The 25,519-nt window shown below is 30.8% G+C and overlaps 1 protein-coding gene and 1 long non-coding RNA gene across 2 annotated transcripts in view; one reads left to right on the top strand and one right to left on the bottom strand.

Moving 5' to 3' along the window:
* Positions 1-1,153: 1,153 nt before the first annotated feature.
* Positions 1,154-25,519, bottom strand: part of LOC144848831 (uncharacterized) — a 183,539-nt gene continuing 159,173 nt past the window's right edge. The window contains exon 3 of the long non-coding RNA XR_013613936.1: positions 1,154-1,203. This is a non-coding gene — a long non-coding RNA (uncharacterized LOC144848831). The remainder of the gene's footprint in view (positions 1,204-25,519) is intronic.
* On the top strand, positions 9,411-24,246 carry LOC144848285 (scavenger receptor cysteine-rich domain-containing protein DMBT1-like). Its single transcript, XM_078704999.1, has 8 exons — positions 9,411-9,420; positions 9,622-9,924; positions 11,100-11,408; positions 13,903-14,209; positions 16,353-16,424; positions 17,297-17,368; positions 19,875-19,946; positions 24,171-24,246. The coding sequence occupies exons 1-8, from the start codon at positions 9,411-9,413 to the stop codon at positions 24,244-24,246; spliced, it is 1,221 nt and encodes a 406-aa protein (XP_078561125.1).

Here is a 25,519-nt window from a genome sequence, read left to right as displayed (position 1 = left end):
TTATCGCATAATTATTGAATTTTAAAAAGTCGATATTTTGGGCATTTTTCGAAAAAATACACAGGAATTTTTTCAGAAAATGGCAAAATTTCGACCCTTTTATTTTTCGACAAAGGTGTGTATGGCTCTATAAGTTGTTGCATAGCAATATATGCGCATATATAGCGATATTATCGCATAATTATTGAATTTTAAAAAGTCGATATTTAGGGCATTTTTCGAAAAAATCCCTGTACTATAGTACAGGGATTTTTTCAGAAAATGGCAAAATTTCGACCCTTTTATTTTTCGACAAAACTGTGTATTATGGCTCTATAAGTTGTTGCAAAGCAACATATGCGCATTTATAGCGATATTATCGCATAATTATTGAATTTTAAAAAGTCAATATTTTGGGCATTTTTCGAAAAAATCCCTGTACTATAGAACAGGGTTTTTTTTCAGAAAATGGCAAAATTTCGGTCCTTTTATTTTTCGACAAAACTGTGTATTATGGCTCTTTAAGTTGTTGCAAAGCAATATATGCGCATATATAGAGATATTATCGCATTATTGAATTTTAAAAATTTTGGGCATTTCGAAAAATGACCAAATTTCGACCCTGTTATTTGTTGACATAACTAGTTACTTTGACTCTAAAAGATTATGATAACGCAATATATATTGAATTATTACCTTTTTACTCTACACTGAACAACAACTGTGTTTTTCTTTATGAATGAGATGACTCCGAATCAGGCTTTTTTTCCCCAAAAGTCGTGTCTGGTTATTATATATAGGCTAATGAAAGTTATGATGTCAAAATTAACATTAAAGTAAAATTGTGTACAATTTATTATCTGGCATAAGATCTTTGTCAATAGTAAGTGTGTAACTAGACTTGCCCCAAGTCTGTTTTTTTTATGTAAGTCCACCAGTTGGCTCTTTCGATGTTTGTCTGAAATAGTCAAGTAGTATACGTATGAAAAGCCATATGTGCCAAAAGATCTTTTTATTAATATTCAGTAAAACTCCGTCTATAACCTAGACCTTACATTCATCAACTTGTTTCCCATTAATTAAGTATGAAACTAAATCAAATAGTTTTTCCTCTCTTGGGTTTGGTGTGTGCCTCTCTTCATATACATATATATATATGCATTATACGCATAAAATACATAAGTAAATAAGGGTTAGTACACTACCAGTGTCTAACTAATACTCCTGCTATATTCCCATTATATTCATTTTCTCATTTAGAATGTTCAATTCTTGCAAACATTCTTAAACAATTATGTTACCTTCAATTTCATTTATCTTTCGTTCTAAAAAACCTTTCTATACACTTTCTTAGAAAATAATCAATAATACAAATAGTAAATTCACATTCATTACTGTTTATCTTCAATCTATATATGTAATTACTTAACAAAAACAATTAAATATTAATATCAACCACTAAGCAAAGTAATACAGCTGGTAAACTGATTTATCTTAATTATTTAAAACTCTTTTGCAACAATACTAAAAGAAACAATGTTATGTCAAACGTTGAAATGACTTTGGGAGATAAAGTTTACTACGCACATCACGGTACTGAATTGCGTAAGAAGATGTTTGTCTTTAAAGTGGTAATAATATTGGTGGAGTTATCGTTTTCTAGTTGTGCTGATGTTGGTTCAAATTCCGGTATGATTCGTTCTTTTAATATTTATCATTTGTAATAGATATTATAATAAATAGTAGGGCATTATACTAATTGATGACCTTTTCAGAATGAGTGGCTAGGTCTAACCATCCTTATTTTACAACATCTATTATTTATCTATTTTATTGAAATGAAATAAAAATATTTTTTCAAACTATACATTTAAGCTTTATTATAATCATACTGTCATCAAATTATTTAGTTAATGTTGTCAATAGTTTACGTTTTAAAGAAAAAATAGTAAAATTTGAATTGCAAGAGTTTTCACCATTTGTTCATAAACTAATATTTTGCACTATTTTGTTCACCTTTCGATGTTTCCACACACTTCAGGCCGGTTCCCACTGAGCACTTTACACGCGCGTCAAGCGTCAAACTGAAACGACTCGCGACTAAGCTTGAAAAAGTTGCCCATGTTGGGGAGCAACAACTGAAAATATAACATACACTATATACCGCATTTATAAGCTGTCTGCGAGCTGTACAGTCTTAAGATCATTTCATAAATTTGTCAAAACACATTTTAATGTAAAGTATTATTGTATTTCCCAGAATATATAACATTTTATCATTATTGTTATTGGTGCTGAATATTTTCCACACATCTAGGCTAACTCATTATGCTAAATTAAATCTTGCGTGTTTATTTGTTCTTCTCTTATACATTACAATGCATCTCAACTGAATATAAAGTGAGATATGTCCTCTATGTTTCCACATTTCCATAATGTAGATAATTTTCCTCGGTCCATTTTCTTAATAATTTAAAGGTATATATAGTATTGGAACGGACTTCACATTTAAGACGATAATATTTGTTTTATCAAAAGATAAGGCTTCAATTTTAATTTCACATACAAATTGTTGATTACCTAAAATATTTTGTTTTAGTAAATTAAACCAACATTGGTTCGAATGTTAGTAACAATTAACTGAAGCGAATTTATACGCGCAGAGGCTCCGCAAGTTTTGCTTTTATCGCTTCACATTCGATTTCATGTTCACCATGAAATTACGGCTTGTTTTGGCACTTGATGTGTGTCACTTCGCGTGTAGATTGCTCAGGCAGTGTATGCACAATACGTAGCAATAGTGTGTCACTTCGCGTGTAGATTGTTCAGTGTATGCACAATACGTACCAATAGTGTGTCACTTCGCGTGTAGATTGTTCAGTGCGTGCACAATACGTAGCAATAGTGTATGTCACTTCGCGTGTAGATTGTTCAGTGTGTGCACAATACGAAGCAATAGTGTGTGTCACTTCGCGTGTAGATTGCTCAGGCAGTGTATGCACAATACGTAGCAATAGTGTGTGTCACTTCGCGTGTAGATTGTTCAGTGTATGCACAATACGTACCAATAGTGTGTGTCACTTCGCGTGTAGATTGCTCAGTGTGTGCACAATACGTAGCAATAGTGTGTGTCACTTCGCGTGTGTAATGTTCAGTGCGTGCACAATACGTAGCAATAGTGTGTGTCACTTCGCGTGTAGATTGCTCAGTGTGTGCACAATACGTAGCAATAGTGTGTGTCACTTCGCGTGTAGATTATTCAGTGCGTGCACAATACGTAGCAATAGTGAGTGTCACTTCGCGTGTAGATTGCTCAGTGTGTGCACAATACGTAGCAACAGTGTGTCACTTCGCGTGTAGATTGTTTAGTGTGTGCACAATACGTAGCAATAGTGTGTGTCACTTCGCGTGTAGATTGCTCAGTGTGTGCACAATACGTAGCAATAGTGTGTGTCACTTCGCGTGTAGATTATTCAGTGTGTGCACAATACGTAGCAATAGTGTGTGTCACTTCGCGTGTAGATTGTTCAGTGTGTGCACAATACGTAGCAATAGTGTGTGTCACTTCGCGTGTAGATTGCTCAGTGCGTGCACAATACGTTGCAATAGTGTATGTCACTTTGCGTGTAGATTATTCAGTGTGTGCACAATACGTAGCAATAGTGTGTGTCACTTCGCGTGTAGATTATTCAGTGTATGCACAATACGTAGAAATAGTGTGTGTCACTTCGCGTGTAGATTGCTCAGTGCGTGCACAATACGTAGCAATAGTGTGTGTCACTTCGCGTGTAGATTGTTCAGTGTGTGCACAATACGTAGCAATAGTGTGTGTCACTTCGCGTGTAGATTGCTCAGTGCGTGCACAATACGTAGCAATAGTGTGTGTCACTTCGCGTGTAGATTGTTCAGTGTGTGCACAATACGTAGCAATAGTGTGTGTCACTTCGCGTGTAGATTGTTCAGTGCGTGCACAATACGTTGCAATAGTGTATGTCACTTCGCGTGTAGATTGTTCAGTGCGTGCACAATACGTTGCAATAGTGTATGTCACTTCGCGTGTAGATTGTTCAGTGTGTGCACAATACGTAGCAATAGTGTGTGTCACTTCGCGTGTAGATTGTTCAGTGTGTGCACAATACGTAGCAATAGTGTGTGTCACTTCGCGTGTAGATTGTTCAGTGTGTGCACAATACGTAGCAATAGTGTATGTCACTTCGCGTGTAGATTGTTCAGTGTGTGCAAAATACGTAGCAATAGTGTGTGTCACTTCGCGTGTAGATTATTCAGTGTATGCACAATACGTAGCAATAGTGTGTGTCACTTCGCGTGTAGATTATTCAGTGTATGCACAATACGTAGCAAAAGTGTGTGTCACTTCGCGTGTAGATTGTTCAGTGTGTGCACAATACGTAGCAATAGTGTATGTCACTTCGCGTGTAGATTGTTCAGTGTGTGCACAATACGTAGCAATAGTGTGTGTCACTTCGCGTGTAGATTATTCAGTGTGTGCACAATACGTAGCAATAGTGTGTGTCACTTCGCGTGTAGATTGTTCAGTGTGTGCTGCACAATACGTATAGCAATAGTGTGTGTCACTTCGCGTGTAGATTGTTCAGTGTGTGTACAATACGTAGCAATAGTGTGTGTCACTTCGCGTGTAGATTGTTCAGTGTGTGCACAATACGTAGCAATAGTGTATGTCACTTCGCGTGTAGATTGTTCAGTGTGTGCACAATACGTAGCAATAGTGTGTGTCACTTCGCGTGTAGATTATTCAGTGTGTGCACAATACGTAGCAATAGTGTGTGTCACTTCGCGTGTAGATTGTTCAGTGTGTGCTGCACAATACGTATAGCAATAGTGTGTGTCACTTCGCGTGTAGATTGTTCAGTGTGTGTACAATACGTAGCAATAGTGTGTGTCACTTCGCGTGTAGATTGTTCAGTGCGTGCACAATACGTAGCAATAGTGTGTGTCACTTCGCGTGTAGATTATTCAGTGCGTGCACAATACGTAGCAATAGTGTGTGTCACTTCGCGTGTAGATTGCTCAGTGTGTGCACAATACGTAGCAACAGTGTGTCACTTCGCGTGTAGATTGTTTAGTGTGTGCACAATACGTAGCAATAGTGTGTGTCACTTCGCGTGTAGATTACTCAGTGTATGCACAATACGTAGCAATAGTGTGTGTCACTTCGCGTGTAGATTATTCAGTGTATGCACAATACGTAGCAATAGTGTGTGTCACTTCGCGTGTAGATTGTTCAGTGCGTGCACAATACGTAGCAATAGTGTGTGTCACTTCGCGTGTAGATTATTCAGTGTATGCACAATACGTAGCAATAGTGTGTGTCACTTCGCGTGTAGATTGTTCAGTGCGTGCACAATACGTAGCAATAGTGTGTGTCACTTCGCGTGTAGATTATTCAGTGTATGCACAATACGTAGCAATAGTGTGTGTCACTTCGCGTGTAGATTATTCAGTGTATGCACAATACGTAGCAATAGTGTGTGTCACTTCGCGTGTAGATTATTCAGTGTATGCACAATACGTAGCAATAGTGTATGTCACTTCGCGTGTAGATTGTTCAGTGTGTGCACAATACGTAGCAATAGTGTATGTCACTTCGCGTGTAGATTGTTCAGTGTATGCACAATACGTAGCAATAGTGTGTGTCACTTCGCGTGTAGATTATTCAGTGTATGCACAATACGTAGCAATAGTGTATGTCACTTCGCGTGTAGATTGTTCAGTGTGTGCACAATACGTAGCAATAGTGTATGTCACTTCGCGTGTAGATTGTTCAGTGTATGCACAATACGTAGCAATAGTGTGTGTCACTTCGCGTGTAGATTGTTCAGTGTGTGCACAATACGTAGCAATAGTGTGTGTCACTTCGCGTGTAGATTGTTCAGTCTGAGTGTGTGCACAATACGTAGCAATAGTGTATGTCACTTCGCGTGTAGATTATTCAGTGTGTGCACAATACGTAGCAATAGTGTGTGTCACTTCGCGTGTAGATTATTCAGTGTGTGCACAATACGTAGCAATAGTGTATGTCACTTCGCGTGTAGATTGTTCAGTGCGTGCATAATACGTAGCAATAGTGTGTGTCACTTCGCGTGTAGATTATTCAGTGTATGCACAATACGTAGCAATAGTGTGTGTCACTTCGCGTGTAGATTGTTCAGTGCGTGCACAATACGTAGCAATAGTGTGTGTCACTTCGCGTGTAGATTATTCAGTGTATGCACAAAACGTAGCAATAGTGTGTGTCACTTCGCGTGTAGATTATTCAGTGTATGCACAATACGTAGCAATAGTGTGTGTCACTTCGCGTGTAGATTATTCAGTGTATGCACAATACGTAGCAATAGTGTGTGTCACTTCGCGTGTAGATTGTTCAGTGCGTGCACAATACGTAGCAATAGTGTGTGTCACTTCGCGTGTAGATTATTCAGTGTATGCACAATACGTAGCAATAGTGTGTGTCACTTCGCGTGTAGATTGTTCAGTGCGTGCACAATACGTAGCAATAGTGTGTGTCACTTCGCGTGTAGATTATTCAGTGTATGCACAATACGTAGCAATAGTGTGTGTCACTTCGCGTGTAGATTATTCAGTGTATGCACAATACGTAGCAATAGTGTGTGTCACTTCGCGTGTAGATTATTCAGTGTATGCACAATACGTAGCAATAGTGTGTGTCACTTCGCGTGTAGATTGTTCAGTGCGTGCACAATACGTAGCAATAGTGTGTGTCACTTCGCGTGTAGATTATTCAGTGTATGCACAATACGTAGCAATAGTGTGTGTCACTTCGCGTGTAGATTGTTCAGTGTGTGCACAATACGTAGCAATAGTGTGTGTCACTTCGCGTGTAGATTGTTCAGTATGTGCACAATACGTAGCAATAGTGTATGTCACTTCGCGTGTAGATTGCTCAGTGTGTGCACAATACGTACCAATAGTGTGTGTCACTTCGCGTGTAGATTCGTGTAGATTGTTCAGTGCGTGCACAATACGTAGCAATAGTGTGTGTCACTTCGCGTGTAGACTATTCAGTGTATGCACAATACGTAGCAATAGTGTGTGTCACTTCGCGTGTAGATTGTTCAGTGCGTGCACAATACGTAGCAATAGTGTGTGTCACTTCGCGTGTAGATTGTTCAGTGTGTGCACAATACGTAGCAATAGTGTGTGTCACTTCGCGTGTAGATTGTTCAGTGCGTGCACAATACGTAGCAATAGTGTATGTCACTTCGAGTGGAGATTGTTCAGTGCGTGCACAATACGTAGCAATAGTGTGTGTCACTTCGCGTGTAGATTATTCAGTGTATGCACAATACGTAGCAATAGTGTATGTCACTTCGCGTGTAGATTGTTCAGTGCGTGCACAATACGCAATATGGAGCTGATTTGCGACGATCTAACTAGGTCAGGTCAATCGCTGTGTCGTCGATCGCCGCCTGGACCTACAAACCATAAAAAAATGTGTGCAGTTGGGGAGCGGGGAAACACGTCCCAATTTCCCCGCATGCGTACAATGAATAACATGACATCATTTCTCCCTATACCGCAAAGACAGTATACTTTTAATAATTATTCTGTGTAGGTCTATATGGCTACAAGAGAAACGGAGACAATGGCTATATGAAGCTAATTTACATATTAGACAGGTGTAAGCAAACATAACACCCTCATTTCATTAAAGTAATACAATTAGCATTTTTCTTAAGTGTCAAATTAAATTACAATTTCTACTTTAATAAATCATATCACAGTAAAACACCTTCTACTTAAAATAGATTACGTCGCCCTTTATAAGAATTGACTGGTTTTAATCGCCGGACATCGCTTCCATTTTGTATGCGTATTATCACCTACTATTGTTACGTCACACTTTATAAGATTTGATAGGTTTTGATCGCCGGACATCACTTCAATTAATTTGTATGCGTATTATCATATACGACTGTTACGTCGCCCTTTATAAGAATTGACTGGTTTTAATCGTCGGACATCGCTTCCATTTTGTATGCGTATTATCACATACGATTGTTACGTCACACTTTATAAGATTTGACAGGTTTTGATCGTCGGACATCGCTTCCATTTTGTATGCATATTATCACATAGGATTGTTACGTCACACTTTATAAGATTTGACTGGTTTTAATCGCCGGACATCACTCCCATTTTGTATGCGTATTATCACATACGATTGTTACGTCACACTTTATAAGATTTGACTGGTTTTAATCGCCCGACATCACTTCCATTCTGTATGCGTATTATCACATATGATTGTTACGTCACACTTTATAAGATTTGACTGGTTTTAATCGCCGGACATCACTTCCATTTTGTATGTGTATTATCACATACGATTGTTACGTCACACTTTATAAGATTTGACAGGTTTTGATAGCCGGACATCACTTCAATTAATTTGTATGCGTATTATCACATACGATTGTTACGTCACACTTTATAACATTTGACTGGTTTTAATCGCCGGACATCGCTTCCATTTTGTATGCGTATTATCACATACGATTGTTACGTCACACTTTATAAGATTTGACTGGTTTTGATCGCCAGACATCGCTTCCATTTTGTATGCGTATTATCACATATGATTGTTACGTCACACTTTATAAGATTTGACTGGTTTTAATCGCCGGACATCGCTTCTACTTTGTATGTGTATTATCACATACGATTGTTACGTCACACTTTATAAGATTTGACAGGTTTTGATAGCCGGACATCACTTCAATTAATTTGTATGCGTATTATCACATACGATTGTTACGTCACACTTTATAACATTTGACTGGTTTTAATCGCCGGACATCGCTTCCATTTTGTATGCGTATTATCACATACGATTGTTACGTCACACTTTATAAGATTTGACTGGTTTTGATCGCCAGACATCGCTTCCATTTTGTATGCGTATTATCACATATGATTGTTACGTCACACTTTATAAGATTTGACTGGTTTTAATCGCCGGACATCGCTTCCATTTTGTATGCGTATTATCACATACGATTTTTACGTCACACTTTATAAGATTTGACTGGTTTTAATCGCCGGACATCGCTTCTACTTTGTATGCGTATTATCACATATGATTGTTACGTCACACTTTATAAGATTTGACTGGTTCTAATCGCCGGACATCACTTCCGTTTTGTATGCGTATTATCACATACGATTGTTACGTCACACTTTATAAGATTTGACTGGTTTTATTCGCCGGACATCGCTTCCATTTTGTATGCGTATTATCACATATGATTGTTACGTCACACTTTATAAGATTTGACTGGTTTTGATCGCCGTATATCTCTTCCATTTTCGTTGCATAGTATCATATACGATTATTATTTTATCTAATTGTCGCACTTGATAATTTAAAGATGATAAGCAGTAATTAAGTAATAATAATAATTTAATTTTAGGCTTCAGTAAACATTTTCCGCAAACTATTTATTTACTTATTTGTATAGGGCATAATAATATTATCAAGAATACCGTGAAAAAGTACTACTACTATTACTAACATTCAAGTAGGATTAATAGCAGTATAAAGATATGTTTTAAACTTATGTTGTAATTGTTCTTATGCAGACATTAGACTTGTGGATGGCAGCAATATTTATGAGGGGCGAGTTGAAGTTTACGATGGTACAGAATGGGGTACAATATGTGATGATGGCTGGGACATTAACGACGCTCAGGTTGTATGTCGACAATTAAGACTAGGACCAGCTATCCAAGCTCCAAAGCAAGCTCATTTTGGTCGAGGGACTGGTCCGATTATGCTTGATGATGTTCAATGTTCAGGAAGTGAGACATCTATCACAGACTGTCCTAATAATGGAATGTGGGTACACAATTGTGGACATACTGAGGATGCTAGTGTTATTTGTGGTAGGTAAAGTAGTAACTGTAAAAAGGATTAATACATACACCACCAATACTGACAAATTTTTTAACCAGGAAATGTTTATCTCAGTTTAAAAGGAAAATAAATTTTGTTTTTTTCATAAGCTAATCTTTTCCATATTTTTGTTCATTGCCACCATTCAAACTTTGAATCCACGTCCCAGTTATATTAGACCTACTCAATAAATGTTTAAAACACGTTTAGCAATTTCAAGCTGCTTCTCATCTTATAAAATAATGGGCAGTGTCGGAGTTGGAAAACAGAACCAGTTTATTTGTTATTTGGTTACAATCTCAAAATCATAATTTGTTTAAGAAATATATTATCCATTTACACATTTTCATTCATCATTTAATTTTATATCTGTTCATTTTATATCTGTTCATTTTATATCTGTTCATTTTATATCTGTTTATTTCAGTTCATTCAATTTTTGTACAAAACAGTAGACATAAATGTAAAAAGGTACCAGAAAATAATGAACTAATAATGAAGATAATGTTATTTAGAGATGAAAGGTTAAAATAGCATTTTTTATGGGCAGATATTATCTCATAATAAGATAAATTTTCTCATTAAATTATCCTTTATATTGTAGAGGTTTTAAATTTAGTTTTAAACTGTTTAATAACATTACTATTTCTTTTTATTATAATCAGTAAAGCTTTTAATATAACACTTAGTGACAAGAGCCAAAGCGATTCAACTTTTAAAAATGGATTCATTAATGTAATTTATTTTTTGTCTTCAGCAAACTATTTGTTTGCAAAAAATTATTGGTCGTAAAACCTATTGGAAAGGAAGATACTAGGTAACCTATGTTTACTAGTTGTTATAACATTTTGCAGTATGCCATTGGAAACTCAACAGTCGCTACTGTCCTGAGTAACTTATGTCACATTGATAATAAATTTGCGGTTCACCACATATATTAGTTCTGAAAAAGAACTGTTGAGTTTCTCGACGTTTCGATCAATATGCTTTGATCGTCCTCAGGATTGTGAATTATCAACATTTTATTTCGCCATGCAAACCTTCAAACAATATATTATGTCAGATTAACATTGATATTCAAATATACTTAACGAGAGTTATAGCTTCAAAGAGAGAGATATCAATATAAAGAACTGATATTAACTTGTACATTTGTTTCATTTAGTAAACATTAGACTTGTGAATGGCAGCAATATCTATGAGGGACGAGTTGAAGTTCACGATGGCACAGAATGGGGTACAATATGTGATGATGACTGGGACATCAACGACGCTCAAGTTGTATGTCAACAATTAAGACTAGGACCAGCTATCCAAGCTCCAGGGCGAGCTCATTTTGGTCAAGGGACTGCTCCGATTATGCTTGATAATGTTCAATGTTCAGGAAATGAGACATCTATCACAGGCTGCCCTAATAATGGAATGAGGGTACACGATTGTGGACACGATGAGGATGCTAGTGTTATTTGTCAAGGTAGGGAAAATACACACATTAAATACAAACTTCGAATTCAAATTTATTTATTGCAACTGAGTAAACATTGTTGAACTTACAAAAGTACTGGTAAAACATTAATAAATATGAAAAATACAAATTCACATACATGAAAAATACATCAACATATTTACAAAGGCAAAAGTAAATTATATAGTAATCTAATAGTTATTTTTTATTTATTTATTTTGGTTCAAGTTCCGGTACATTTATTTATCATAATTTAATAGATATTATACAGTAATAAAGTACAGGAGGAGTGTTATTTATCTAATTGTCATTATTTGATAATTTAAAGATTATAACAGTAATTAATATAATTAATTAATATTGTGTGTGTGTGCACAATACGTAGCAATAGTGTGTGTCACTTCGCGTGTAGATTGTTCAGTGTGTGCACAATACGTAGCAATAGTGTGTGTCTCTTCGCGTGTAGATTGTTCAGTGTGTGCACAATACGTAGCAATAGTGTGTATCACTTCGCGTGTAGATTATTCAGTGTGTGCACAATACGTAGCAATAGTGTGTCACTTTGCGTGTAGATTGTTCAGTGTGTGCACAATACGTAGCAATAGTGTGTGTCACTTCGCGTGTAGATTATTCAGTGTATGCACAATACGTAGCAATATTGTGTCACTTCGCGTGTAGATTGTAGCAATATGGAGCTGCTTTGCGACGATCTAACTAGGTCAGGTCAATCGCTGTGTCGTCGATCGCCGCCTGGACCTACAAACCATAAAACAATGTGTGCAGTTGGGGAGCGGGGAAACACGTCCCAATTTCCCCGCATGCGTACAATGAATAACATGACATCATTTCTCCCTATACCGCAAAGACAGTATACTTTTAATAATTATTCTGTGTAGGTCTATATGGATATAAGAGAAACGGAGACAATGGCTATATGAAGCTAATTTACATATTAGACAGGTGTAAGCAAACATAACACCCTCATTTCATTAAAGTAATACAATTAGCATTTTTCTTAAGTGTCAAATTAAATTACAATTTCTACTTTAATAAATCATATCACAGTAAAACACCTTCTACTTAAAATAGATTACGTCGCCCTTTATAAGAATTGACTGGTTTTAATCGCCGGACATCGCTTCCATTTTGTATGCGTATTATCACCTACTATTGTTACGTCACACTTTATAAGATTTGATAGGTTTTGATCGCCGGACATCACTTCAATTAATTTGTATGCGTATTATCATATACGATTGTTACGTCGCCCTTTATAAGAATTGACTGGTTTTAATCGTCGGACATCGCTTCCATTTTGTATGCGTATTATCACATACGATAGTTACGTCACACTTTACAAGATTTGACTGGTTTTGATCGCCAGACATCACCTCCATTTTGTATGCGTATTATCACATACGACTGTTACGTTACACTTTATAAGATTTGACTGGTTTTAATCGCCGGACATCGCTTCTATTTTGTATGCGTATTATCACATACGACTGTTACGTCACACTTTATAACATTTGACTGGTTTTAATCGCCGGACATCGCTTCCATTTTGTATGCGTATTATCACATACGATTGTTACGTCACACTTTATAACATTTGACTGGTTTTAATCGCCGGACATCGCTTCCATTTTGTATGCGTATTATCACATATGATTGTTATGTCACACTTTATAACATTTGACTGGTTTTAATCGCCGGACATCGCCTCCATTTTGTATGCGTTTTATCACATACGATTGTTACGTCACACTTTACAAGATTTGACTGGTTTTAATCGCCGGACATCGCCTCCATTTTGTATGCGTTTTATCACATACGATCGTTACGTCACACTTTATAAGATTTGACTGGTTTTAATCGCCGGACATCGCTTCCATTTTGTATGCGTATTATCACATACGATTGCTACGTCACACTTTATAAGATTTGACTGGTTTTAATCGCCGGACATTGCTTCTACTTTGTATGCGTATTATCACATATGATTGTTACGTCACACTTTATAAGATTTGACTGGTTCTAATCGCTGGACATCACTTCCGTTTTGGTATGCGTATTATCACATACGATTGTTACGTCGCACTTTATAAGATTTGACTGGTTTTATTCGCCGGACATCGCTTCCATTTTGTATGCGTATTATCACATATGATTGTTACGTCACACTTTATAAGATTTGACTGGTTTTGATCGCCGTATATCTCTTCCATTTTCGTTGCATAGTATCATATACGATTATTATTTTATCTAATTGTCGCACTTGATAATTTAAAGATGATAAGCAGTAATTAAGTAATAATAATAATTTAATTTTAGGCTTCAGTAAACATTTTCCGCAAACTATTTATTTACTTATTTGTATAGGGCATAATAATATTATCAAGAATACCGTGAAAAAGTACTACTACTATTACTAACATTCAAGTAGGATTAATAGCAGTATAAAGATATGTTTTAAACTTATGTTGTAATTGTTCTTATGCAGACATTAGACTTGTGGATGGCAGCAATATTTATGAGGGGCGAGTTGAAGTTTACGATGGTACAGAATGGGGTACAATATGTGATGATGACTGGGACATCAACGACGCTCAGGTTGTATGTCGACAATTAAGACTAGGACAAGCTATCCAAGCTCCAAGGCGAGCTCATTTTGGTCGAGGGACTGGTCCGATTATGCTTGATAATGTTTGGTGTTCAGGAAGTGAGACATTTATCACAGGCTGTCTTAATAGAGGAATGAGGGTACACGATTGTGGACATTCTGAGGATGCTAGTGTTATTTGTGGTAGGTAAAGTAGTAACTGTATAAAAAGGATCACTAAATACAGACAACAACAATACTCTAAGGCCAAGATACTTTTTTAACTAGGAAATGTCAATATGTTTATCTCAGTTTAAAAGGAAAATGTGTTTTTTTCATATTTTTGTTCATTGCCACCATTCAGACTTTGTGTCCTTTGTATCCTTACTTTGTGAGTGGCCGAGCGGTTAAGACAGTGGAACCGTAATTACGTAGCCATAACATCGGCAGGGGTTCGAGGCACACTCACTCCATGGTTCTGGTGGTAGAACGAGTCTTCTCGGATAAGGACTATAAACCGTAGGTCCAGTGTACACAACTAGCTCGTGTGCACTTTAAAGAACCTAGTACATCTTTCGAGACGAGTAGGGGGTTACCCCGGTGTATTAGTACATCACAGCCACTGATCATCAACTGGGCCCTCTGGGAGACCAGTCTTTGACTGAAGAGGTTACCCAGTATAAATATATATTTCAATCAATCAATCAATCCACGTCCCAGTTATATTACTCATTAAATTTTAAAATAAAAACGTTCAGCAATTTCAAGCTGCTTCTCATCTTATAAAATAATGGGCAGTTTGTCAGAGTTGGAAAACAGAACCAGTATTTTTTATTTGGTTACAATCTCAAAATCATAATTTGTTTAAGAAATGTATTATCCATTTACACATATTCATTCATCATTTAATTTTATATCTGTTTATTTCAGTTCATTCAATTTTTACAAAACAGTAGACATAAATGTAAAAAGGTACCAGAAAATAATAAATAAACTAATAATGAAGATAATGTTATTTAGTGATGAAAGCTTAAAATGTTAAAAATATTTCTATGGGCAGATATTATCTCATATTGAAGCTTAAATATAATATGTTTTTATTTCACCTGTATCGAATTATAAGAATGTATGTTCATCTTTAAAATACTCATTGTTATCACACCACCAGTATTCATCATTATCGTAGTGTTCTACTATGTAATTGTAATATAGAAATACATGAATTACTGAATTGTATTATTTACTGCTTGTGGTTTTTTTTTATACAAAACCATTATAGTCGGATGCCCAAAATATTGCACATGTAATGTCTGGACGTGTTACTCAGCAGGTTGTTATAATAGAACTAGATGTACTCGATGGAATACAAATATACATACAGAGCTTGTTAAGTACAATGTGTATGATCCAATAACAACATTGTAAGTAGAACCTTTTTTGTCGATATTTTGAAATCTAACTAAATTTATGTGATACTGTGAGCAAAATCTACAATTTATATTTCTTTGATAATAGGTCCATGCTATTTATACAGCAGGATCATAATAATATTTAACAGAGGGGGAGTGGGTGGATTTTGTTAATGTGGAACTACTGGTCTTGTGCCGGTCTACAGTATATTTAGGTCGTTTCAATCAGTTTACGGGCTCATCAGTATTCTGGTCAATTTCCGTATACGACATTTTACGTAAGAATGTGATAGTAGACTAAAAATAACATTATTTATCCACCATGATTGAACTATTTATTTTTGTAAGATCTAAGAATTGAAACTGAATCTGTATTACATATTAGATAATACATTTATTATATGGTTGCTATCAAACAATTACATTTGGTGAAGACATTTTATTTTAAGAAAATAAGTTATTAAATTATATTTATATTTATAATAATATACCACATTTTTTATAAAAAATGACAAAATGTTTTTAAGTAGGCCTAATCATGGATTAATAATATGTACCTTTTGATTTCATGATTATTTACAGTAAACCCAATTTTAAAATCAACATTTTTAAAATTTATCAACCATGACTGAACTATTTATTTTTGTAAGATCTAAGCATTGAAACTGAATCTGAATTACATATAGATAATACATTTATTATATGGTTGCTATCAAACAATTTTAATTAGTTGTAGACATTTTATTTTTAATAAAATATACATTTTTATTTTAACATAGTATATTTTGACATAACTAAAGTACATAACTACTGTATAATGTATAGAAATGTAGACATTTCAACATTTGAGGTTACAGAAAAACTAAAATAATTTAAAAACAGCTTGGATATTGTGATTTACTTATATATTTACTTATACTGTGGATTCATTTTACTTTTAAGGTATTTGCACAGTAACCAAATAAGTACATTACCAGCCAATGCATTTGCTGGTTTGACAGCATTGGAAGCACTGTAAGTGTATTGCTTATGTTTGCTTACAGTTACCAATGTAGTTTTAATTTAGAAATTAAAAATTATTTTACATTGTTGGTTAAGCAATGATAATGAATTAATATTATATAATTTCACAATTTTTGATCTTGTAAAAAATAACTTTAAAAATCAATAGTTTTTTTCTCATCCACCATGAATGAACTTTATTTTTTCAATAATACATTATAATTTAAAATCAATATTTATTGTAAAATATCACAATATAAATATCATTATAACAAATGTTACTAAATTATCCACCATGATTGAATTATTTATTTTTGTAAGATAATAATTGAAATTGAATCGGTTTAACATAAGTTCATTGATACAACAAATATTCTGCAACCAAAGTAAGAAAGAATTTATATAGATTCATGCTAATTTAAATGTCCATGATAATAGTGATCAGAGGGTTGTTAATGTTGAACTACAGCTGATAGTTTAGAGTAATTTTATGTTGTTTCAATCAGTTTATTTATTTGGTTTTAATTTAGAAATACAATTAAACATTATTTTACATTAATAATAGAATATATTCTATAATTTCATTATTATTTACAGTACAAACATTTTTAAAGCAACAATTTAAAAATGTATTCACCATGATTGGACTACAGTATTTATTTTTTTGTAAGATATAACAATTGAAAACAATTTGACTTTGTTGTAGACATTTTGTTTAAAATATATATCTACCACATTCTTATTTTAACATAGTATATTTTGAAATAACTAAAGTACATACAATAGAGTACATGCAGTATATGTAGACATTTCAACAAAATAATGTAAAAACAGCTTGGATATATAGCAATTTACTTATACTGTGCATTCTTTTTACTTTTAAGGTCTTTGAGCGATAACCAAATAAGTACATTACCAGCCAATGTATTTGCTAATTTGACAGCATTGGAAACACTGTAAGTGTATTGCTTATGTTTGCTTACTTTTAACAATTTGGTTTTAATTTAGAAATTAAATTATAAATTATTTTACATTGTTGGTTAAGCAATGATAATGGATTAATATTATTATATGATTTCACAATTTGTGATCTTATAAACATATCTTTAAAAATCACTAGTCTTTAGTTCATCCACCATGAAAGAACTTTACTTTTTCTGTAATATATAATAATTCAAAAGTAATCTTTAATTGTAAATATTCACAATATAAATATCATTATAATGAATGTTACTAAATAATTAATATTTATGTATTAATTTCGTCTTATGAGAATAAAAATTATTAAAATTTACATATATATATTTTTACTTTGAAATGTTGATACAATACAATGCATTGTAGGATCAATTGTAATAATGGACTAATATGTACCTTATGATTTCATGATTATTTACAGTAAAACAAATTTAAAAAGCAACAATTCTTAAATTTATCCACCATGATTGAACTATTTATTTTGTAAGATAACAATAGAAATTGAATCTGTATTACATATTAGATACTACATTTATTATATGGTTGCTAACAAACAATTTGAAATTGGTGTAGACATTTTCTTTTAGAAAAATAAGTTTTAAAATTTATTTACCCCTTTTTTATTTTAACTTAGTATATTTTGACATCACTAAAGTACATACAATAGAGTATATCCAATTTACTTTCTGTATTATGTACAGGAATGTAGACATTTCAACATTTGAGGTGACAGAAAAACTAAAATAATTTAAAACAGCTTGGATATTGTGATTTACTTATACTGTGCATTCTTTTTACTTTTAAGGGAGTTGAGCTATATAAATATAAATATCATTATAACAAATGTTACTAAATAATTAGTATTTGTTTATGTATTAATTTTGTCTTATGAGAAAAAAATTATTAAAATATAAATATACATTTTATATTTGTATGTATAGCAAAAAGAATTATTTTAAAATCAACATTTTTAAAATGTATCCACCATGATTGAATTATTTATTTTTGTAAGATAATAATTGAAATTGAATCGGTTTAACATAAGTTCATTGATACAACAAATATTCTGCAACCAAAGTAAGAAAGAATTTATATAGATTCATGCTAATTTAAATGTCCATGATAATAGTGATCAGAGGGTTGTTAATGTTGAACTACAGCTGATAGTTTAGAGTAATTTTATGTTGTTTCAATCAGTTTATTTATTTGGTTTTAATTTAGAAATACAATTAAACATTATTTTACATTAATAATAGAATATATTCTATAATTTCATTATTATTTACAGTACAAACATTTTTAAAGCAACAATTTAAAAATGTATTCACCATGATTGGACTACAGTATTTATTTTTTTGTAAGATATAACAATTGAAAACAATTTGACTTTGTTGTAGACATTTTGTTTAAAATATATATTTACCACAGTTTTATTTTAACATAGTATATTTTGAAATAACTAAAGTACATACAATAGAGTACATGCAGTATATGTAGACATTTCAACAAAATAATGTAAAAACAGCTTGGATATATAGCAATTTACTTATACTGTGCATTCTTATTACTTTTAAGGCATTTGGGCTTTAACCAAATAAGTACATTACCAGCCAATGTATTTGCTAATTTGACAGCATTGGAAACACTGTAAGTGTATTGCTTATGTTTGCTTACTTTTAACAATTTGGTTTTAATTTAGAAATTAAATTATAAATTATTTTACATTGTTGGTTAAGCAATGATAATGGATTAATATTATTATATGATTTCACAATTTGTGATCTTATAAACATATCTTTAAAAATCACTAGTCTTTAGTTCATCCACCATGAAAGAACTTTACTTTTTCTGTAATATATAATAATTCAAAAGTAATCTTTAATTGTAAATATTCACAATATAAATATCATTATAATGAATGTTACTAAATAATTAATATTTATTTATTAATTTCGTCTTATGAGAATAAAAATTATTAAAATTTACATATATATATATTTACTTTAAAATGTTGATACAATACAATGCATTGTAGGATCAATTGTAATAATGGACTAATATGTACCTTATGATTTCATGATTATTTACAGTAAAACAAATTTAAAAAGCAACAATTCTTAAATTTATCCACCATGATTGAACTATTTATTTTGTAAGATAACAATAGAAATTGAATCTGTATTACATATTAGATACTACATTTATTATATGGTTGCTAACAAACAATTTGAAATTGGTGTAGACATTTTCTTTTAGAAAAATAAGTTTAAGTAAGTTAATAAATTTATTTACCCCTTTTTTATTTTAACTTAGTATATTTTGACATCACTAAAGTACATACAATAGAGTACATCCAATTAACTTTCTGTATTATGTACAGGAATGTAGACATTTCAACATTTGAGGTGACAGAAAAACTAAAATAATTTAAAACAGCTTGGATATTGTGATTTACTTATACTGTGCATTCTTTTTACTTTTAAGGAATTTGTACGATAACCAAATAAGTACATTACCAGCCAATGCATTTGCTGGTTTGATAGCATTGGAAATACTGTAAGTGTATTGCTTATGTTTGCTTACTTTTACCAATTTGGTTTAATTTAGAAATTAAATTACAAATTATTTTACATTGTTGGTTAATCAATGATAATGGATTAATGTTATTATATAATTTCACAATTTGTAATTTTAAATAATAATATTTCAAAATAAATTTTTATTGTAAATGTCACAATATAAATATTATTATAACAAATGTTACTAAATAATTAGTATTTGTTTATGTATTGTTTTGTCTTGTATAAATATATATTTTATATTTGTATGTATAGCAAAAAGAATTATTTTAAAATCAACATTTTTAAAATGTATCCACCATTATTGATTTATTTATTTTTGTAAGATATAACAATTGAAAGTGAATCTGTATTACATATTAGATAATACATTTATTATATGGTTGCTAACAAACAATTGAATTTGGTGTAGAAATTTTGTTTTAAGAAAATAAGTTATTAAAATATATTTACCACATTTTTATTTTAATATAGTATATTTTGACATCATTAAGTACATACAACAATACATGCTGTATATTAACTACTGTATAATGTACAGGAATGTAGACATTTCAACATTTGAGGTGACAGAAAAACTAAAATAATTTGGATATTTTGATTGAGTGCATGCATTGCAAGTTCATAATAAAATAAAATTCATTCATGGTGGATGAGAAAAAAACTATTGATTTTTAAAGTTATTTTATGTTAAAATAAAAATGTGATATATTTTAATAACTTATTTTGTTAAAATAAAATTTCTACAACAAATTCAAATTGTTTGTTAGCAACTATATAATACATGTATTATCTAATATGTAATATAGATTCACTTTCAATTGTTATATCTTACAAAAATAAATAGTTCAATCATGGTGGATAAGTTTTAAAAATGTTGATTTTAAAATGATTTGGAATAATTTGATAAATAAAAAAATGTTGATTTTAATATTTTTTTTACGGTAAATAGTCATAATGTACACATTAGTCCATTATTAGGTTATATGCATTATCATGCATATAACCTCTTGATTCTGTCAAAATCTTTATTTGTTTATTTATTCTTTCCTTAGCACTATTTTGTCCGTGAATTATCTTGATATCAGTTTCATCTAGCTAAGTCAATTTTTCAGAGTATATTCCTTATGGCCAGGAATCGATGTGGTTATGTTTTCTTGGTGCGCAATCAAACATTACGCGGTCTACGCGCGATTTAATGAAATCACGTTTGTAATCATATCTTCACAAGCATGAATCATTTTTAAACAAAATTTGGTACTCATAAATTTCAGGTCATATTTCATCATATGGCAATTTAATTACGTGCGTAACGCATATAACGCATGCGTACGCGCGCTTAAAATGTTCAAAATTGTCAGAATTTATTTTCGATGAAATTAGAGTACGTTTCAGGCAATTTTAAGCGTTTAAAAAATTACCATGAGTGCGCAGATTTTTGCACGCGCACTGCGCGTCAAACGTTAATGCGCACATTTTTTGTCCGATTACTGTTGTATAACCTTTCTTTAATAATATCATCATATTTTATTCACTTTTCAACGCGAAACAGCGTTATACGAGCACGTCTAAAGTGACAGGCTACGCACGTGTAAGTTAACAAAATGGTGAAAATATGCTAAATTTTAAAATTAATATATATCGTTAGAATGCTCGGGAACACCTATTTTTTATTTCATTTTCTTGAAGTGTATGTATCATATGTATGATTTATTATGAAATTAGGAGAAAAAAAGTTGATTAAGTCATCATTAATGGCATATTAAATTTAAAAAAATTAATTATGACAATCAATCAAATTATAACATTTTCTTGGGCCGAAATAACAAACTTAACATTAACTTTCTTCCTTAAGAAGTTCATATATTAAAGTTAAAAGTATATAGTTTGACAGTGCATCATTTTTAAAAATTTTTAAAGATGTCATCATAGTAAAACATTATAATTCATTGCGGTATGTAATAATCTATCTGCACCAAAGTGGTTACTGCATAGTAAATACACGGAGGAATCTTTCCATAACTTTAGTTAGTTGTGTATGGCTCTGTGGTTTTTGCTCGTGTCTATAGCATTCAAGGTACCGAGTTCGAGTCTCACCTTGGGAAACGAAACGAAATAAGATTTTTTTTTATTATCCGTATTGTTTGTTCAATTGTATTTCTTAGTGTATAGATTATACAGATGATTTATAATGAAATTTATTTAAAAACACAAATGTGGTTTATGACATTATCGCAGAAGGATCTTTGATCGGATTATGATACCGGCTATTGTATTTGCGTTAGCAAGATCCTATCATATATTATAAATAACTAAAGATTCTGAGAAAATCAATCAATCAAAATATCTTAAATCAATCAATTATCTTTATTTAAATATATATTTTATATTTGTATGTATAGCAAAAAGAATTATTTTAAAATCAACATTTTAAAATTTATCAACCATGATTGAACTATTTATTTTTGTAAGATCTAAGCATTGAAACTGAATCTGAATTACATATAGATAATACATTTATTATATGGTTGCTATCAAACAATTTTAATTAGTTGTAGACATTTTATTTTTAATAAAATATACATTTTTATTTTAACATAGTATATTTTGACATAACTAAAGTACATAACTACTGTATAATGTATAGAAATGTAGACATTTCAACATTTGAGGTGACAGAAAAACTAAAATAATTTAAAAACAGCTTGGATATTGTGATTTACTTATACTGTGGATTCATTTTACTTTTAAGGTATTTGCACAGTAACCAAATAAGTACATTACAAGCCAATGCATTTGCTGGTTTGACAGCATTGGAAGGACTGTGTATTGCTTATGTTTGCTTACTTTTACAAATTTGGTTTTAATTTAGAAATTAAACTAAAAATTATTTTACATTGTTGGTTAAAAAATGATAATGGATTAATATTATTATATAATTTCACAATTTGTGATCTTTTAAAAAATATCTTTAAAAATCAATAGTTTTTTGCTCATCCAACATGAACATATTTTTTTTGGAATAATATTATAATAATTCAAAATAAATTTTTATTGTAAATTCCACAATATAAAAATTATTATAACAAATGTTAATAAATAATTAGTATTTGTTTATGTAGTGATTTTGTTTGATTTTTGAGAATAAAAATTATTAAAATTTAAATATATATTTTGACATTAAAATGTTGATACAATACAGTGCATGTATTGTAGGATCAATTGTAATAACGGACTAATAATATGTACCTTATGATTCCATGATTATTTACAGTAAAACCACTTTAAAAAGCATTTTTTAATGTATCAACTATGATTGAATTATTTATTTATGTAAGATATAACAATTGAAAGTGAATCTGTATTACATATTAGATAATACATTTATTATATGGTTGCTAACAAAGAATTACATTTGGTGAAGACATTTTATTTTAAGAAAATAAGTTATTAAATTATATTTACCACATTTTTATAAAAAATGACAAAATGTTTGTAAGTAGGCCTAATCAATATTTCTTTATGTACTAATTTTGTCTTGAGAATATAAATTATTAAAAAATTAATACATAATAATTCAAAATTAATCTGAAATTGTAAAATTTCACAATATAAATATCATCATAATGATTGTTATGCTAAATAATTAGTATTTGTTTATGTAGTGATTTTGTTTTATGAGAATAAAAATCATCAAAATATAACTATAATATTATATATTTTTACATCATTAACATTTTGATACAATGCATGCATTGTAGGATCAATTGTAATAATGGACTAATATGTACTTTATGATTTCATGATTATTTACAGTAAAACACATTTTAAAATAAACATTTTTAAAATGTATCCACCATGATTGAACTATTTATTTTTGTAAGATATAAGAATTGAAACTGAATCTGTATTACATATAGATAATACATTTATTATATGGTTGCTATCGAACAATTTTTAATTTGTTGTAGAAATTTTATTTTAACAAAATAAGTTATTAAAATATATCACATTTTTATTTTAACATAGTATATTTTGACATAACTAAAGTACATACAATAGAGTACATGCAATATAACTACTGTATAATGTACAGGAATGTAGACATTTCAACATTTGAGGTGACAGAAAAACTAAAATAATTTAAAAACAGCTTGGATATTGTGATTTACTTATACTGTGCATTCTTTTTACTTTTAAGGAATTTGATCAGTAACCAAATAAGTACATTACAAGCCAATGCATTTGCTGGTTTGACAGCATTGGAAACACTGTAAGTGTATTGCTTATGTTTGCTAACTTTTATCAATTTGGTTTTAATTTAGAAATTAAATTATAAATTATATTACATTGTTGGTTAAACAATGACAATGGATTAAAATTATTATATAATTTCACAATTTGTGATCTTGTAAAAAATATCTTTAAAATCACTAGTTTTTAGTTCATCTACCATGAATGAACTTTATTTTTGTGTAATACATAATAATAAAAAATTAATCTTAAATGTAAGATTTCACAATATAAATATCATTATAATGATTGTTATACTAAATAATTAGTATTTGTTTATGTAGTGATTTTGTTTTATGAGAATAAAAATTATTAAAATATAAATATATACAAACAATTTGAATTTGTTGTAGAAATTTTATTTTAACAAAATAAGTTATTAAAATATATCACATTTTTATTTTAACATAAAATAACTTTAAAAATCAATAGTTTTTTTCTCATCCACCATGAATGAATTTTATTTTTTTAAATAATAATATTTCAAAATAAATTGTTATTGTAAATGTCACAATATAAATATTATTATAACAAATGTTACTAAATAATTAGTATTTGTTTATGTATTAATTTTGTCTTATGAGAAAAAATTATTAAAATATAAATATATATTTTATATTTGTATGTATAGCAAAAAGAATTATTTTAAAATCAACATTTTAAAATTTATCAACCATGATTGAACTATTTATTTTTGTAAGATCTAAGCATTGAAACTGAATCTGAATTACATATAGATAATACATTTATTATATGGTTGCTATCAAACAATTTTAATTAGTTGTAGACATTTTATTTTTAATAAAATATACATTTTTATTTTAACATAGTATATTTTGACATAACTAAAGTACATAACTACTGTATAATGTATAGAAATGTAGACATTTCAACATTTGAGGTGACAGAAAAACTAAAATAATTTAAAAACAGCTTGGATATTGTGATTTACTTATACTGTGGATTCATTTTACTTTTAAGGTATTTGCACAGTAACCAAATAAGTACATTACAAGCCAATGCATTTGCTGGTTTGACAGCATTGGAAGGACTGTGTATTGCTTATGTTTGCTTACTTTTACAAATTTGGTTTTAATTTAGAAATTAAACTAAAAATTATTTTACATTGTTGGTTAAAAAATGATAATGGATTAATATTATTATATAATTTCACAATTTGTGATCTTTTAAAAAATATCTTTAAAAATCAATAGTTTTTTGCTCATCCAACATGAACATATTTTTTTTGGAATAATA

Source organism: Antedon bifida, chromosome 7, assembly GCF_963402885.1.
Source record: "Antedon bifida chromosome 7, ecAntBifi1.1, whole genome shotgun sequence".
Classification (NCBI taxonomy): domain Eukaryota; kingdom Metazoa; phylum Echinodermata; class Crinoidea; order Comatulida; family Antedonidae; genus Antedon; species Antedon bifida.
Note: the sequence above shows the minus strand (reverse complement) of the source record. Positions and strands in the feature narration are given on the sequence as shown.

Coding starts and splice junctions, on each gene's coding strand:
- LOC144848285 (XM_078704999.1), top strand. Junction 14,210..16,352: donor GCTAGTGTTATTTGTGGTAG/GTAAAGTAGTAA, acceptor TTTACTTTTAAG/GTATTTGCACAGTAACCAAA. Junction 16,425..17,296: donor TTGACAGCATTGGAAGCACT/GTAAGTGTATTG, acceptor TTTACTTTTAAG/GTCTTTGAGCGATAACCAAA.